This window comes from Nuphar pumila, chromosome 7, assembly GCF_984573655.1.
Source record: "Nuphar pumila chromosome 7, dmNupPumi1.hap1.1, whole genome shotgun sequence".
Classification (NCBI taxonomy): domain Eukaryota; kingdom Viridiplantae; phylum Streptophyta; class Magnoliopsida; order Nymphaeales; family Nymphaeaceae; genus Nuphar; species Nuphar pumila.
Window position 1 is genome coordinate 3,320,320 of NC_143255.1, and position 17,685 is coordinate 3,338,004.

At 37.4% G+C, this 17,685-nt stretch overlaps 1 protein-coding gene across 2 annotated transcripts in view; it reads right to left on the reverse strand.

The window, feature by feature from the left end:
* Positions 1–17,423, reverse strand: part of LOC149830868 (diacylglycerol kinase 1-like) — a 29,707-nt gene extending 12,284 nt beyond the window's left edge. Inside the window, exons 1-7 of one of the 2 annotated variants that reach the window (XM_090013533.1) lie at positions 17,207–17,413; positions 15,831–15,873; positions 15,443–15,712; positions 15,151–15,273; positions 14,853–14,981; positions 13,803–13,888; positions 12,368–12,491 (exon numbers count right to left, since the gene is read on the reverse strand). In XM_090013533.1, the coding sequence (XP_089869659.1) occupies positions 12,368–12,491; positions 13,803–13,888; positions 14,853–14,981; positions 15,151–15,273; positions 15,443–15,652 (672 nt within the window). In that variant the 5' untranslated portion in view covers positions 15,653–15,712; positions 15,831–15,873; positions 17,207–17,413. Of the gene's footprint in view, positions 1–12,367; positions 12,492–13,802; positions 13,889–14,852; positions 14,982–15,150; positions 15,274–15,442; positions 15,713–15,830; positions 15,874–17,206 lie in introns of both variants that reach the window. The other variant, XM_090013531.1, reaches the window with a different exon arrangement.
* Between the last annotated feature and the right edge of the window lie 262 nt (positions 17,424–17,685).

Sequence of the window (17,685 nt, forward strand, 5' to 3'; positions counted from 1 at the left end):
AGCTGGTAGAATCTAAAATTCAAGCCAGAATTTGTTAAGTTGTAACATATAATATATGTATATATTCTTTATTTATGATGTTATAATAGGAAATACCCATTAGGGGTATTTCAGTCTTTTCATGGTTTTGTAATAGGCTGTGTCCATTAGGGGCACAATAGTCTTTTTATAAATTTTCTTTTATTTTTTGTAACTTAGTTATTAAGTTTATGGTTGAGACATTTATGTCAAAGGCCTATAGAGTCATTGGAACCTCCCCAACGACTCTATTTCTAGCCGTTGGGGAGGTCCCAATGGCTCTATGTGTGGATTGTTTTGTGTATAAATAAGGGTGTTCCCCCTCTTGTATTTTTAATGTTTTTCCTAAGCATTTTACTCAATAAAGATTATATTTTTTTTGTTTTTGTGTGATTGTTTTGACTTTTTGAAGTCTTATATATGCACTTTGTGCTTGTGTAGTGCCTTAGTGCTTTTGTATTGTTCTTTATTAGACTTGTAATAGTGTTTGTGCACTTTGTATTTGTTTTTCTGCATACTTCATTACATGGTATCAGAGCCAAGAATTTTTTTTTGGTATTTTTTCTTTTTGGGTATTGGGATTCTTTGGTTCGAGTTCATGCTTTGTGAAGGAATCATGATCGATGTATGGATTGGATTCAAGGGAGATCTTGACTCGGCATGTATCTTAAAACTTTATTTTTACTTGAGTTGTTTATCTCATAAATTATGCATGAGAAAGCACTCATTTTTCTTATCTTTGAAAAATTACTTGTAATTTTTGTTAAAACTAAATCTTTAAATGCTTTTCAAATTTATTGTTGGATTTATTTTTATTAAATATTTTATAAGGTTTATTGTAAAACCCGGGAAAAAAAACTTGGATTCGGGTCAAATCCGGACCCGAATCCAACCCGAACCCAACCTAAGGCCATCGCCTCCCTCGCACCTTCTAAAGACAACGGGCAGGGGAGGGGTTTCAAATAGAAACCCCCTTTCCCCTTTGCTCTCTCATTCTCTCTCCCTCTCTGCGGCGCATCCCTGTCATCGCTACTCGTGCTCGACGTTCGCCGACAACCACCCCCAGTCCAGTGGCCTCAACAGACACCCCTTCTTCGGCCGCCTGACGCGGACGTGGTTGCCAGTCCTGTCAACGAGACCTCCTATCCGACCTCGTGCGCCGATGGCCTCGGCCAACCCCCCCGTCTCAGTCACCCGCTGCTTGCCGGAGGCCACCTGACGATCGGTTCCCTAAGCAACCCCCAATGACCCCGTTACCCTCTCCCTCGTGCCTCTTGGGTTTCGCAGAGGAGCCCCCGACGTCGAAGCTCCCTCTTCTCGTAGGAGCCTAATGCTGGTGACCCCGAGAGCAGCCTCTCCTTCCTTCACCCCTTTCCTCCCATCGAATGAGGTCCCGCTGCCGCCGCCATCTCCTAAGTCGTCCCTAGACTCTCCCATTGCTGTTGTCTTTCGAGGTAACTCCCTCTCTCGCTGTTTTCTTTTTGGAGATGCCGGCAAGAGGTCGCCGACCTCCTGCCTCCCTTTTCCCCCTCCTCGTCTGTCTTCATCTTCTTGACCCTTCTTTTTTCGACAGGCGACAAGGTTGCTGCCTGCATCAGGTCGACATGCCGGCAGGGGTCAAACCCCGGCCACCTGTGTCTTCTCTTTGGAGGAACGACAGGGGCGATGCCCTGTCGTCGCTAGCTCCAACAGGCCGACAGGGGCCAAGCCCCAGCCGCACACTCTCCTTTTCGGCAGGCGACAGGGTTGCCGCCTGCGTCGCCTCCTCTCTGGCAGAGGGCTCCCAGGGGGGCTTGTGCCTTGGTCGGCAGGGTGGCAAGCCCCCCTCTGCCTGCCTCTTGTTCAAACAGGTCGGCAGGGGCTGAGCCCCCTGCACCTCTTTTCTTCTGGTTCTCGGTAGGTCGGCAAGGGTCGAGCCCCTGCCACCTCCCTAAGTTCGGGAACGACGGCATGGGCCGAGCCCTGGCTTCGTTGCCCTGCGCTCTGGTTGGCGGGGAGTGGTCGAGCCCTCCCTGTTCCCCTCTTCACTCTCTCTGCTTTTGTCAGGCAGACAGGGCCCCGACCCCTGTTTATGCTCCCTTCCAGCAGGCAAGGGGCGGAGCCCCTGCCTCTGTGTTCTTCCAATCAGGCAGGTAGGGGTGCAGAGCCCCCTTTCTCTATGTGGTTCCGGCAAGTCGATAGGGGCCAAGCTCCTTGTCACCTATTCTTCTGGCTGGCAAGCCGGCAAGGGTCGAGCCCCTGCCGTCTTTTGCCTTTCTCGGAAGGTCGGCAGAAGCGGACCCCCCTTGCCCTTGCCACTCCCTGCCTCCCTGTTCTTGTTGACAGAGGGTCAATAGGGGCTCGCAGCCCCTGCCCCTGTTTCTTGCTCGTAAAGCAGGTTCGACAAGGGCACGCTGCCCCTGCCTCTGCTTCTTTCACGTCAGGACAACGGCAACGTCTGTGTCGTCTTTACCTTTCTGATTGAGATAACATATTGACGTCTTACTTTTGCAGCTCGTGCGACGGATCCCCTTCGTGCCATGCGACCCGACCCGTTAATCATTTATACCCACATACGTCAACAAACTCGCAACTCCTCAAGGTAGGGAAAGATTGCACGGAGGACTTGAACAATTGAATTGAGTTCAATTAACTAAAAAGGACAATTAAATAAATATATATGCATATATATATTTATTTATACGAGTACGCATTTGACTCAATGACGCGGTTTCACGATCCTTGTCCTTTACTTTCTATTAATCTTTCCTTTGCCGTCGAGCTTTGCGCTCAGACTCTTGCTTTTGTAAATGTTTCATTACTGTCTTGCCATTGCAGATGACGCTCAGGTTTTCGCTCATTCCATGTGCTATAAAGGCATCCTCGTGGAGGATGCAAGGGGCATTTACCGTTCTTTCTCTTGCGATTAGAGTTGAGTCGGGGGCTTAACGATACATTATCTTCTAAGGAGAGGGATCCCTAGCAGGGATCCTAGCTTTTCGAGTGAGCAGTCCTGCAAAGTAGACTTGAGAATTTAGTGAGCTGCGCAAAAGCATTAAAGACTGCCCAAATCGAAGTATTTGGAAGGATGTGATTGGCTGGTTCTGTTCGTCTATCCGACATATCTCGGGTAACCCCGAATTGGAGCTTGAACAAACTTCTTAGCGGGGGTTCTATTGAGAAACCCATATCCCGTTAATCGAGGCCAGTATTGAGTCATGCGAGGCATGTAGATACCATGATAGCGGGTGAGATTCTTGAAAATCGCATGCCAAATGTTGGCACAAGTAGTTGGTTGTTTAAAAAAATAAAGAATGTTAAAAGTAAAGTTTGAGAAACATTATATCTTTGCGAAATACTTTTATTAAGGCTCCTATTGAAGAACTATACCCTTTCATCCTAGAGTACTTATAGTCGTGCACTACACGCTGGTACTGTGATGATCGGATGAGACAGTCGTACGACCTCAAACAGTGCTAAATGCACAATGCTGTAAACGTATAAAAATGTGATCGCCTTCACAGGTAAGATGCTCATTTGGTCAAAAGACCAGAGCATATAGAATGAGTCGTCAGTTAACTTACCCTTGACGTACTCATTCACTTATTGTAGTATGTTAAGGGAGAGGACAGAATGGTACACACTTCAATGAACATGTTGTTAACAACCACCCCACAGGCAAAAATGCGGCCTCCCCAGTCATTGTAGTTAGGGGAAGGGACTACCAGACATTATCCTAGGTGGTAGATCCCATGGACTTCTGCAGAATTTGGATGCATCTGTTGCCAAGTACCTGCCTTTGGGGAATCCTCTCTCGGCTAAAGTCGTCCCTTTAGGAGCGGACTCAACTAGTTATTCGGGTTATTGAAAATACATAGAATAACAGATGTTCGAACTAGTCTAAGTTGTTTCTACGATTTGTCTGCGCGTACCCACAGGTCAGTAATATTGAAACATAAGTTTGTTCACACTGGTTGATGGGTCATAAAACTTTCGTGTGTTTTGGATACGTATTTTTGTCAAGTAAAAGCTTATCGATGAAATTACGTATGACTTTGGTGCCTTCAAAATTCTTATGATTATGATGCTTATGCAGGTAAATGACACACCACACCTACATAGTTGTATTGCAAAAGATTGCATTATGATTGTTTGTGTGAATATATCACACTTGTATAACATGATTGATAAGTATCATGAATATTTGATTAAAATGTCTTGAAGATATGTGCGTGAGTTACACGCTAGAAAGGTCGAATGCGATGTGCTTTGAGATAAGAATTGTGAATGCATATGATGATGCAATGATCTGAATATTTGCGCATATAACTTGAATCCTATGTGATTTGTTTTACCATGTAAAGTGATATGATGCATATTGTTGGTATACATGCTTGTGCCCATATTGATGGCTACTAACCCCAAGAGCGGTCAATTGTTCGGAGCAGTTGATTGTATTGACGCATGTATCACTGAGTATGGTATCTGTTGAGGACCTGATCTCCAAAGGATTATCTGTGAGGGTGTGTATGATCAAGATCAGGTGACCCGACTAAAGCGGTAGAATCTCTGTGAGCATGTACACTGTCTAAGAGCGGGTAGCCGCAAAGAAGGTGAACTCATGTGAGGAAGTGTATTGTCCAAGACCAAGTATACCATCTAGGGCGATAATTCCTTGTGAGGTTGTACATTTCCCAGAACCAGGTGATTCAGCGTTGATCTTGTTAATTATAATAGTGGCTATCAACCCTGAGAGCGGTCATTTGTGTTGATGCGTGTATCATAATAATTTTTATTGGATATGGCATTTGTTGAGGACTTGGTTCCTAGAGGATTCTCTGTGAGGGTATGTATGATCAAAATCAGGTAATCAGCTAGAGTGGTAGATTCTCTGTGAGGATGTACACTGTCAAAGAGCGGGTAGCCGCAAAGACGGTGAACTCCCGTAAGGAAGTGTATTGTCCAAGACCAGGTATACCATATAGGGCGATAATTCCTTTTGAGGTCGTACATTTCCTAAACTAGGCGATCCGACATGAAACTTATGATTTTTTATTATCATAAAAAATTATGGTGAGCTGTGATGATCTTCTGAGATTGATTGAAATAGCCAGTTATGAATCTATAAATTTGGCTTTCTGTTTTAGCATGATTTCATGCATGACTCAGATGTGAGAATCAGATCTTTATTGATTTTAGATCATGATCATGTTTTAGACCTTCTATGGAAGGGTAGGCTTTTCTGAGAAAGTATGATGCCTTAAGTGAGTCATACCAGGTGACAATTGACCGCGTAAGGCCTTGAGAGATGAGAATAAATTAAGGTTGTTCAGGACAAAGACTTTGTTAGAAATAGTGAGAGCGACAAACGATGACCTAATAATGATTAAATACAGAGACCCCGTTTAAGGAATAAAAACAAGCTAGAGCAATGTCTCTTTGTGTCTCTTCATCCGTGTCAAATCAAGTAGAAGATAACATTTATTATAGTCTTCTGCTAAACCTTTTTTATGGCTCTGCATAAACTCTTGCAAAGACAAAAGTTTAATCACACATGTTTTGTTTAATTGAGCTTTGAACTACTTACTTGTTTTGAACTGCTTACCTGTTTAACTGCATATCTGCTTTAAACTGCTTAACATGCTGAATTAAATGTACTTAATTCAATTTTTTTTAGTCTCTCTTGTGCACCTACTAGTTTTTCGCGAAACTAACCAATTCAATAGGTACAGGTGATGATTAGGTACACCACGGGCGATGGCGCGATTGCAATATGACTTCAAGACTTCTTTTTTCTACTCTTAGCTGGCGTTTTGAACGTTTTTGGGTTTTGTCACGGGTTTTCCTTTGGATATCCGAATTTTGTACTATTTGAGGACTTCTTTAAATGAAAGTGGCTTTTCCAAGTGTTTTGCAAATAACATGGATTGTGAGTTTTGGTTCTTTTAGCTAACGTGCCTAAAGTTGTCAGCTTGCCTTTCTGAATTTAACAAAAGAATAGTCTTCCGCTGATTTCATAAACAAACTCTGAAAGGAAAGAGATTTTTCTAGTCTCTTGCATGTTTTTTGAAAGGTTTGCAAGTTTAAAATTTTGGGGCGTTACATTTATAATATTTATTTGGTCTTGTGAAATGATATTTATATATGTGTATGCTTCTATGAGATCTAGTTTGAATGATAGGTTTTTGAATTATCTTTATTTAATATGTACATATATGATCTAATATTCTTGAGCATGTGCTTTTGGCACTTAGATGCTTTATTCGAGCACTTTATGGTTATAAATGTCAAAACATGTTTCTATGCATGACTTCAATTTATTGTGCTTGTTATATTGGATTTTGTTTTGTTTTTAAGTATTTTAAAATGATTTGAAATGTTTATTTTAAAATGGTTTTGCGTGTCTCATTCACGAGTATGATTTTATGAGATTTTGCTTAACTTGTGTTTGAATTTCTTTCTTTTCTTTTTGATGTATTCTTATGTGAAACATAGAATATTTTATGTAGTATGAAAGATTATATGTGGTTAAGGTCTTAGTGATCATGGATATCTTATTGTTTTGAAATTTGAATAAATGATTTTTCATATTGATATATGATCCTTGTACACTTGTGATTGTCTTTCATACACATTGATGAATGAGTTTGTCTATTCGTGTATGAGGAATTGAGCATAATTTCTTCAGGCAAAACTTGTTCTTTTTATGGGAATTATGCACTCATCCTTGTAGAATTTATGTTGAACTCCTCTATGAGATTTGTGAATGCCTTTTAAATGTGCCTTTTTAAAATTATTAAAAATATTGATGTTATTGTGTATTCTCTCGTTGGCCCTTTTAGTAGCCCTTGTGATTGGGCCCATTTGGGAAGTAGTTTTATTGTACTTGACTGGTTTGTGCCTTGTGATTGTGATATTTCTTAAACTCATGGCTCCTTAATGAATGCTCTTACATGTTTTTTTATATCATGTTACCTCACATGAGTTTTAAGTACTATGCTTTTTGCATACTTGGTATTAATAAAATTTGTGTTTTTGAAAACCTTCCCTGTGTTTTGATGGGTGTACCCTTTGTGGTTCACTTTTGTCTTTGTCCATTTTGTATCTATTGATGGACATTCATGTTAAAGACTCTCATTATTGGACATTTTATCTTGTCATATGATTGCATTTATTGCATATTTTTTCTAAACTTATTTGAGGATTGCACTTGATTTGAATTTTTTTGTCAAATTGGTTTTTGTTCCTTAGAACGTGTCTTTCAAGGTTTTCCTTTTTGCATCTATATATGGCTTAATCCATCACTTTTCTTTCGATACATCCATCATTATTTTGTTTGGTCTTATCAAGGTAAGTTGTATGCATTTATGTATTGTGGAGTCAAAGTTAATTATTGAGGTGAGTTATGTGTGTACCTTTGTCTTCTTGTTAGTATAGATTGTCAATGTTTTGGCTGATAGTTGATTGACCTCTAGTTCTGTGAGTGAGTTGTATCACTCAATTGTTTGGTGCACCTCGATGTTGTGGAGCTAGAGTTAGTTGTTGAGGTGAGTTATGTATGCACCTATCTTCTTATCAATATAGATTGCCAATATTTTGGCTCTGACTAATTGTTGATTGACCTCTGGTTCTATGAGTAAGTTTATCACTTAATTGCTTATTTGGACTTTATTGTTTATTGGATGCTCGCATCGAATTTTTCTTAGTGATGGCTCTATTGTTATTTGCTTGTGACCATTTTTGGTCCTTATGGATTAAATTTCATATTATTGCAAAATTTATTACTTTGATTTAAATAATTTTCATATCTTCTTGCTTATTGACATGAGCTTGTCTTAATTAGAGTATATTTGCTTATCTTGCTTTCTCCACTCATTCTTCTTAGTTGAGTGATTTTTTGTTGTATAAGAGATTTTTGTCTATCAATTCTACAACCATGGTTGTGGTGAGTTATATGCATCCATTGTAGCTAATGGTATTGTTTGCAGTTTTACAATCATTTGTGAGGTGAGGAATATGCACCTCTTGTGGTTGTAGCTGGTTTGTATTGTTAGATAGTTAGTATTGATGGTGCATGGTCACTTGTATGGTTATTGCTGATATTTGTGGTTGATTTCTTGTCCTATGCACTGATACACTTGAATTTTGAGGATGTTGAGTTGGAGGTCAAAGAGATGGTTGCTTGTGGTGAGCACATTGGTGTTGAGATTTGCAATTAGCATTTCTTTTGTTATGATTTGTTGTATGTGGGATTTTTAAAACCTCTCCGTGTGTTTTCTTATCTTTTCACTGCTCGTTTGCTCCTATATAGAAATGATTATTCATTGGAAAATTATCATGCATTATTATATGCATTAAATATGAAAGTTAATTACATGTTGGATATATATGTTGAAGATTTGTTTCATATTAGTTATCTTGCATTTTTGGATGAATTTAATTAAATTCTTCTTTTTTGTGAACTCCTTTGAGTTCTTATATTTGATATACATGTGTGTTGTCCTTAGTGTAATTAATGAGTGATATCTTGTTTGAAATATTTACCCAAACCTTTGAAACATTATTGCAAAATTGTGTATATCTTATTGATATAAGAATTTTGTTAATGAGAATATTTTATATTTTTTTTATGACTCTTAGTGAGTTTTGTGTCTTCGTTATGAGAGTGTTCTTGTTTCATACGTGAGCACTTTGCTTTGTATCTCATTTGTAGCCTTTAAGACACTGTCCTGTGTTTCTAATATTTGTTTGTTTTTTGAATCGTTAGTGATCAAAATTCTACTTTGTTCAGAATTCATGAAAAATATGTTATTTTTATGGTTATCATTGTCTAAACAAGAAATTCTTAAAAATTATGTTTAAAGTATATTTCTTGTGTTTTCCTTAATTGTTATTAATATTTTTAAAATCTTAAAAATTATTGTAACTTTTGTTTGAAAATTCTACATTAGTGTTATTCTTGTTCAAAATATATATATATTTGTTTTGAAACTATATAACTATTTGGCTAGGATATCTTCTTTTGTGTAGTTGAAACCTTTTGTTTTGCTCTCTCTGTAAGTTCTTAAATATGATATGGGACGAAAAAGAAATTTTATTTTTAATGCATCATGAAGACGGCGATAGTCGATGCAGACATTTGGTAGAGATTATCATTGAAGACTTGGATCCTTCTCTTTATTTCTTTTTGTATTTTCAAACTTTCGGTATATAACACTGTAAGTTTGAGGAGGTGTTAAGTTGTAATATATACATATATATATATATATTCACATACATATATATATTTATCTAATTCACATTGTATATATATAACTACACTTATATATATATATATATTCGTTATTTATGATATAATAGGAAATACCCATTAGGGGTATTTCAGTCTTTTCATAGTATTGTAATAGGTTGTGCCCATTAAAGGCACAATGGTCTTTTTTATAATTTTTCTTTTATTTTTTGTAACTTATTAAGTTTAGGGTTGAGGGCATTAATGTCAAAGGCCCATAGAGTCATTGGATCCTCCCCAAGTGCTCTATTTCTAGCCATTGGGGAGGTCCCAATGGCTCTATGTATGGATTGTTTGTGTATAAATAGGGGTGTTCCCCCTCTTGTATTTTTAATGTTTTTTCTAAGCATTATAGTCAATAAAGATTATATTTTTTATGTTCTTGTGTTATTGTTTTGACTCTTTGAAGTCTTGTATATGCACTTTGTGCTTATGTATTGCCTTAGTGCTTTTTTATTGTTCTTTATTGGACTTGTAATAGTGTTTGTGCACTTTGTATTTGTTTTTCCCATACTTCATTACATAATTTTCATGCAAATTCAGAAAGATTCAGGAATTAACAAAAAGATAAAGAAATGTTTGGAAAAAAAGAAATAGACACCTATATAATGCAGTAAACCACTTCAGAGGCTCGTTCTTAATTACAGAGGTGATACATTGTCTTTTTATCATTTGTGTACTTATGCATTATGATTATTAGTGTTGAGGCATTATCATTTTCTATGTTTGTGTATTAGTATCAATTTCAAAGTATAAGGTGAACTTTCGTAAACCAATCTGTTGAGAGTTATCATGCTCTCTTCCCAGATCTATTTATCTCTCATCAAGTATGCACTGAAAGAGTATGCCTTGGCAATCTAGGCACAGGCCAACAGAGCCCAAAACATATCCAGTGTCGTACATGCTCTGCATCTGCAAAGCAAATAAAAAATAAGCAATAAACCGTTTGAATTGATGTTGAAAATCATCGTTATAATTAATAGCTTTTAACAGTTGTCAGATTTAGCACTATATCAATTAGGTACCCCTTGGCCCTTTTGACTATGTAGCTCATCAAATAGAAATAGAAAGATAAAAAGATACTCATTGATGATGAACTTTAGGTGATAGCATAGTGAGGGCAGTCAGTGCAGGTAAGATTGATGCATATACATACATACATATGCCACCATCCAGCCTGGCCAGCATCCTTGCAACAAGATCATGAGCCAACAGGTGCACACACACACACATACAGATATAGGGAATAGATTTGCTATGGTCAATTGTAAATACAATCGACTTAGCAAAGTGGCGGAACCCTTTTTTTTGTTTTTTTTTCTCATATCTAACACCATAGATGTGATCTACATGTTTTATTTAGTGGGAACTGGCTTTTGGATTGCCAAAATACGACTTGATATGAATTTTTCAGGCAATCCAAAAATCAATGGTTATGAATGCATCCATTTTTCCTGACTCATAAAAACATGTTTTTTCATCGAAAAAACATGATCCAAGAGTCAATTCCTGCTAAATCGAGTATGTTGAACACATCTATGAGGTTAGATTGTGTCAAAACAACTAGCATCATGAGATTCCAACTCGATTGTAGGTACAATCAATTGTAGCAAATATATATATCTATATCTATATCTATATCTATATCTATATATATATATATATATATATATATATATATATATGGGTTAATATTTGGTGCTATTGAAGGTACAAAATTATATGGAACTATTGAGATGGAAATCATTGGTTTTAGATCTCTTTTGAAGATTAAATCCCATGGATGTGATCTACAAGTTTTGTTTAGTGGGAAATGAGTTTTGAATCATATGATTGCGATACATAAGCAGGTTTATTAAGGGCTTAAAAATTAACGGACCACAATGCACTAAAATTTCATGACTCAAAAAATCATATTTTTTTATCGAAATAACACGATCCAAGGATTGATCTTTAGCAAAGAAACCATCATGAACACATCTATGTGGTCAGATTGAGTCGATAAAGCTTGAACCTATGATTTTCAGCTCAATAGTTCCATATAATTTTGTGCCTTCAATAGCACCACCAAATATTAACCCTATATGTGTGTGTGTGTGTGTGTGTGTGTGTGTGTGTGTGTGTGTGTTGGGGCTTACTTAAGCACTTATTTCTGGGAAATCCTGTAAAAAATTTGAACTTTTGCCAGAATAGCAGATTTCACAATGTCAATGCCTTCATTAACACATGATGGAATTCGCATAACCATGAAAATTTTCTAAGGCGTAAACACCACAATCAATCGCATCAAAAGGATAACACACCTTATCAGAAGGATGAGCTTGTGTGTGTGTGTGTGTGTGTGTGTGTGTGTGTGTGTGTGTGTGTGTGTGTGTGTGTGTGTGTGTGTGTGTGTGTGTGTGTGCAGGTATGCTGCAATTAGCATTGAGGGCAGCAATCAAAATTTGAAGTTTCCATGGATTTTACAGAAGTGTCTCCCCATGAAATATACAAACAGAAAAGGGCACATTGATTATATCAACTTTGAAAAGGTAAATGATATTTAACATCTAAAGTTATCAGCTACTATGGAATTCCAAAATCTCTCTAGAGCGAAAGATATGATGAACTTGTTCATATCCAACTATATTGGAGTAGTTAGCAACAGATACGTACATGTATCAACCAGGTGATTGATGGCAGTAGCACATAGTGCATTAATTAGGGAAGAAAAAGAACACAGCTACTTGAAAAAGCACAGTTTTTTCGGTTTCCAATATTGAATGCGCAAACTTTTATAACTTAGTGCAACCCTACCATATATATTGCTGGCAAAAATATATATACCTCATCATAAATTTTTCCATTCACCCCTCTGTATATTTGTATCAGACGCTCATTTAAAGGTGAAAAATAAATCCATGAAAAACTTATGAGTTCATTAAAAAAAGAAAACCTAACCGTATTTTCGAGAACAGATATCACTATTATAAAACGAATTTACAACAGTGCATGATTCAGTATATTAGAAGATTGGCTCAATCTAATTTGTAATTTCATAAACAAACTGAAAGTACATAAAGCAATCTATGTAAAGGTTACCTTGTTCATTGAATCTGTACGGGATACACGCTTAAATACATGCAAAGACTGTGGCAGCTCTAGAGGCGCAATAGGATCACAAGCACCATCTGTTGGAGCTTTCATCCTCATCAGAATATGCCAGCTGAATAGCAGAACAAAAAACTCAATGAGAAATTTATTTTCAACAGGTTAGATTGCAATAGGATCAATCATACTTGTTTTATGAAAGTATTAATCCATGTTGGTTGAATGTCATTAAAGGAGAAAAACACATTATAAAAGTCTATTATTCCCCATAGAAGGGCCTGTCTTTGCGCCCATATGAATACTTTTGGGTCAATTTTTAGCTTGTTCAAGTAATTTTGTCCAATTGGCATTACCCTAACTCTTCTCATGCATTACAGTCTTTTAGTGAATGACAATGAAGAATCAAGGACTCTCTCTCTCTCTCTCTCTCTCTCTCTCTCTCTCTCTCTCTCTCTCTCTCTCTCCTACCATGCTTCTGTAACCCCCATTTATTTCTACTTTCTGTTTATTTCCCAATCACTACAGGCAGGATCAACATCAATCGTAACAGGATGCAACTCCAAGTTTTGTTTGCTTCATTGGTAGAGTTTCATTATCATCAACAGAGAGCTCTTGGGCTCAAATTCTAATTAGGACCATTCATCAGGATGGGTTATCATCACTTAAAATATGGGGGTGGGGAGAACATTATCCAAACATGAGAAATCATTGCAGAAGAATGAAAAAAGAATCGATGTTTGTATTGCACCGTTAAGCATGCTACATAGATCACATTCTCAGATTTTGAAGCCAATCCCTATGTGCACCAATGCTGAGGAAAGGAGAAAGAGGAAGAAGTGGTTAACAAAGTGAAACTGTTGGGTCCTATTGAAAGAACTAATTGTATTATTGACAAAGTATGAATATTTCTGTCCAACCATACAGGAGTAGAAGAGAACCTAAACAGGTCGAAGCAATTTATGTCCGCTCCAGATTGTGGACATAATCCAGCTGGAAATCATGTTTTCTAGAAGATGAGTTTTAGGTAGTCGTATCAATACCTAAGAACAGAACTGCCATGAAATCCAAAGTGTTTTCTGTTTCCTGCTAAGAATGATTTGGATTGGTGAAGATGGAAACTCAAAATGAGTAAAAAATATAAGAATGCATACATCTAGTTTGGTAGTTCCATATCTAGATAAAATACCTTCTAGAATACTTGAGCTTGTTTGACTAGATTTGTTAACAGAGTAAATCTGGCATACTTCAGTTAACACTGTTGATACCTCTTAACAGATTTGTACTTGGAACTATAAAGATTTCAAATTATACTGCTTTGAGCACTAAGAAAAGGAAAACTGCATTCACACCTAGAATATCAGTGAAAGACATTCCCAGCAGAAATGATAGCATCTGAGAAATCAATGAACAAGTAAAAATAGAATACCTATCAATTTTCATCTCCCTTGCTTTCTTCACTTGATAAAGAAAGGACTTCACAGACTCCCGATCTGTGCCTGGATTTTTCTTTCCCTGCAAAAACACTTATAATTGTTAACGAGTATGCCTTAACCACAACTCATTCTTTACATGCATGTGTCATATATCATATTATTCTATTGTTCACCACTTGGAACAAATTTCCTCTTCTAATCTTATGTGCTATGTTTACAAAAGGTGTGGAACCCCTCTAAGAACCATCCTAAGAAATAAACCCAGTCCCAGACATGCTGTGCATTTTTGTGTGACATCACCATTTATCTTATTATTTTTGTATCATCTCAAAATGACAATTTCCATGAGATTCTGATGAGATTTTCCAAAAAAAAATATTTTTCTAAAGTTTTTTGGAAACTCTTGCAAAAAAGTGCAGATTTTAAGTTTATAAAATACAAGAAAAAGCATAAGTATGTGAACAACCAATTTACATATTTTTCCCCGAGATCTTTTATGATGAAAAAGTGCATAGCATGATAAGGCCACAATTAAACAATAAAAATATCATGATTTTATCAGCATTTTTAAATTTTACCAAAACATTGCAATTTAGCATTTCTAACTTTTGCCAAAATCAAACAGAATAAATTACAAACAGATTGGCATTGATCAAATATTGCTTCTTGTAAGTTTATCTCCTTACAATGTTTTCCTAATGTTTTTTTTCTTTATTTCTTTAGTTATTTTTTATTTTGTCATGTTTCCCCCTTTTTTTCTTTCAAACTGTTAGACGTTCCCCGAAAATCTTCCCTCAAAAAGGGCCTAATAAAAGTATATCAATCTAATCCCCAAAACTAACTAATGACAAATGGATCTTAAAGTGAATGAGCACAACATCACATAATTCTGGTTAAACCATAACAGACAGAGATAAAAATGAAATATGGGTTCTCACTTCTCAATGAACAGCCAAAGTTGATGGTTTCCCTTAACAGTGTTTTCATTCCTCCAATTCAACAAGAGAAAGAACAACCTGAAAAAATAACCGTTCATAGCTTACCCAACCAAATGAAAATGGCAGATTGTTTCCAGTTCCTAGAGGAACTGTAGCTACAGGAGGGGGCTGAGCTAGCTTGAGATCACATACTACACCAAGAAGCCAACCAGCTGTACCATCTCCACCTGCAACCTGTATCAACATGCCAATGACAATTAATCACAAAAACAACCAAAACTACACCTAATTTGTAAAAGCTCAGTCAAGAATATCTTGTTGCTAGATATTAGTTCTATATATGGCCATCTTTTTAAGGTTGCATACAACCATGAAGCAAAAAGGACTTGGGGACAACACTTACAACTAGTCTCATCTTCTTCTCGATATCAAAAGCAAAGCTGTCACCATTGGCCTTAAGTCGTTCTATGTTGCCATAAACCTTGTGAAGAACCTTGTCAGGTGCATGCGCTCTCAAATCAATAACCTGAAAAAAGAACACAGAGTGGATTTTATATCTTTTCAGATTTTGAAGCTAAATAGTCCTTTCTTTCCCTTATGTTTAAGAAGGCATCGGCTCCTACTAGTTCTACTTGATCTGTCGAGTTAAAAAAAACTCTACATTCAGAAAATGTCAATGCAACAAGCTTACTCACTTGAGCTGAGTTAAGAAGCGTTCGATATGTTTTTAGCAAGTCCCCACCAAGCTGACCTCCACTTTTGGAGTTGATGAACACTATCACTGGACAGTCTGCTACATACTCCATTTCCTGGACGCTGGCTTCAGAGTCAATTATGTAGTCTGGAATATAGAAATCTTTGAGGAAACGAGTAGTGTCTGAAGATTCCGAACTGCCGTCACCCATTTCTGCTTCCCACTGTTATCTTGCAGGTTTGCAGTAAACTTCTTCAAACCTTGTTACAAGCTGTGACGAACATCATCATGATTCAGGACCTTGTATGATGATAAAATGGAAAATTTTACTCAATGCAGTACCAAGATAAAAATGAGAATCACATTAACCCAAACATGAAGGGAATTGCCTTAAGTAGGCCCGTGTTAAGGGAACTTCGGATCCAAACGAAGCTGCGGTGGATCGGATAGCAAATCAGGACCCAAGAAGAATCAAATGCAGAGTTGGAGCCAATGAGATAGACACCAAGGATGTAGATCAAGATCATGACAATTCAGAAAATCTTCAGAATGGGAAATGTACCATAAATATAGTAATTGTTTCTACATTCAAGAAGAGAAAAAAGGAAGAAATATCAAAAGGGAAAACTTCCCATGCTTTTTCTCAATCCAAATGTGCCATCTTTGGACAGACCTAGTTTATAAGGGAGTTTTCTTGAAAAATGATTACTCGACAGTCTGGGCATCCTTGGAAAACAACCACATAGTTACCAGAAGCATCTGGTTACGTGGGGAAGTGCAGTTCCCGTGAACGCACTTCAGAAGCGGGAAATTCCTCACTTTCAAAACATGAGTAACTTGATTCTCATCACTTCCCAAATCGATTCACTGTCGCTTACTAATAGTTTCTCTCTTGCTTATTACTGCTTCATTATTGTTTTCACCATGCTTCTCCCTTGCTTTTTTATGTTTATTTTATATAATATATATTATCTTTTACGATAATAAGCTTGCACCTTGACTCTTGGTTTTATATCGTATCACAGTCGTTTTCATGTGGCTTTTTAGGACGATTCTGCGACATAGTCCAGGAACCCAAACACGGCTGGGATAAACAGAAATCCCAAAAACAAGTAATTCTGCCACCAAGGACATATATGCGTCGGTCAAAACCTGATTCCACTGGAAAATGCGTTCCGCGGGCCTTCTAATTCAATTTTACAGTCTTGTGGTCACGTTTGGAAGTGAGAAAAGCAGAAAATTCTGTCAGAGATGGGAATGCAGAAACTCTCCTTCACTTCTAAACCAGAGAAAATATTTCCTGCGCAAATCTTTTGCATAATTTTGTACGTTCTTACGAAGCTGTACATACAAAAAAAACTTTCCACTTAAAGAGGTGAGGCAATAATGGTGAAAACTAGTTCCAACATCAAAGCCAAACACCGCCGAGCAAGAGAAACCTAAACGATTTAGTCAACGACAAATCGGTCCTCGACGAGGATACCGTGGCATTTTCGTACGTCCGATTTAAAAAAAAAACCGTGCGATCAAAATCACGACCTCTAATTTCCCCGAAAACTAAAAAAACTCAAAAATTTGAAATCCCCAAAAACGAGAAGCGGAAAAATAAGGGTATTATTAACCGAACGGGCAAAAAGCGTGAAAATATTCCCGATGAAAACACGAATAATAAGGCGAAGATTGCAAATTTTGCAGTCCAACTGCATAGGAACAAAAGAAATCACGAAATCAAATGAATCAAACACCGAGAAATCAAAGGATTCACCACGTCGTCGGAAGCGTCTTCTCCTCTCCTTTCTTTCTCTTCTTCTCTCCTCTCTTAAGCTCGCTCACTCGCTCCTTTGTGAAGCGGGAAACTCTAAAAGATTTCTTCCGCGTGGGGATTCGAGGGGATTTTATTCTCGAACCTTCCACGCAGAGGGAAGGAGGGAGAGAAGGAAGGAAGAAGGAGCTACGGAAGGGTGGGACCTCGGTCTCTCTCTCTCCATTCGCAGTCTGAGACATTTCTTTAAATTAAATCCTGATCAAGCGATCAGACAAACAGAACCCTACAAAGTGGAACACCAAGAATATCATGAGCCGCCCTGACTTTTCGCCATTCCCCTCTTTTTTGATTCAAGTTCTCCCTTTTTTTGGTTTTGGTCCGTTGAAAGTAAGAGGAAGTTGGCTTGTTTCTTTCTCCTTGGCGGCTTCCTGCCTCAATAATATAGGGGTGTCAACAAATATGAATTGGTAGATTTCCAT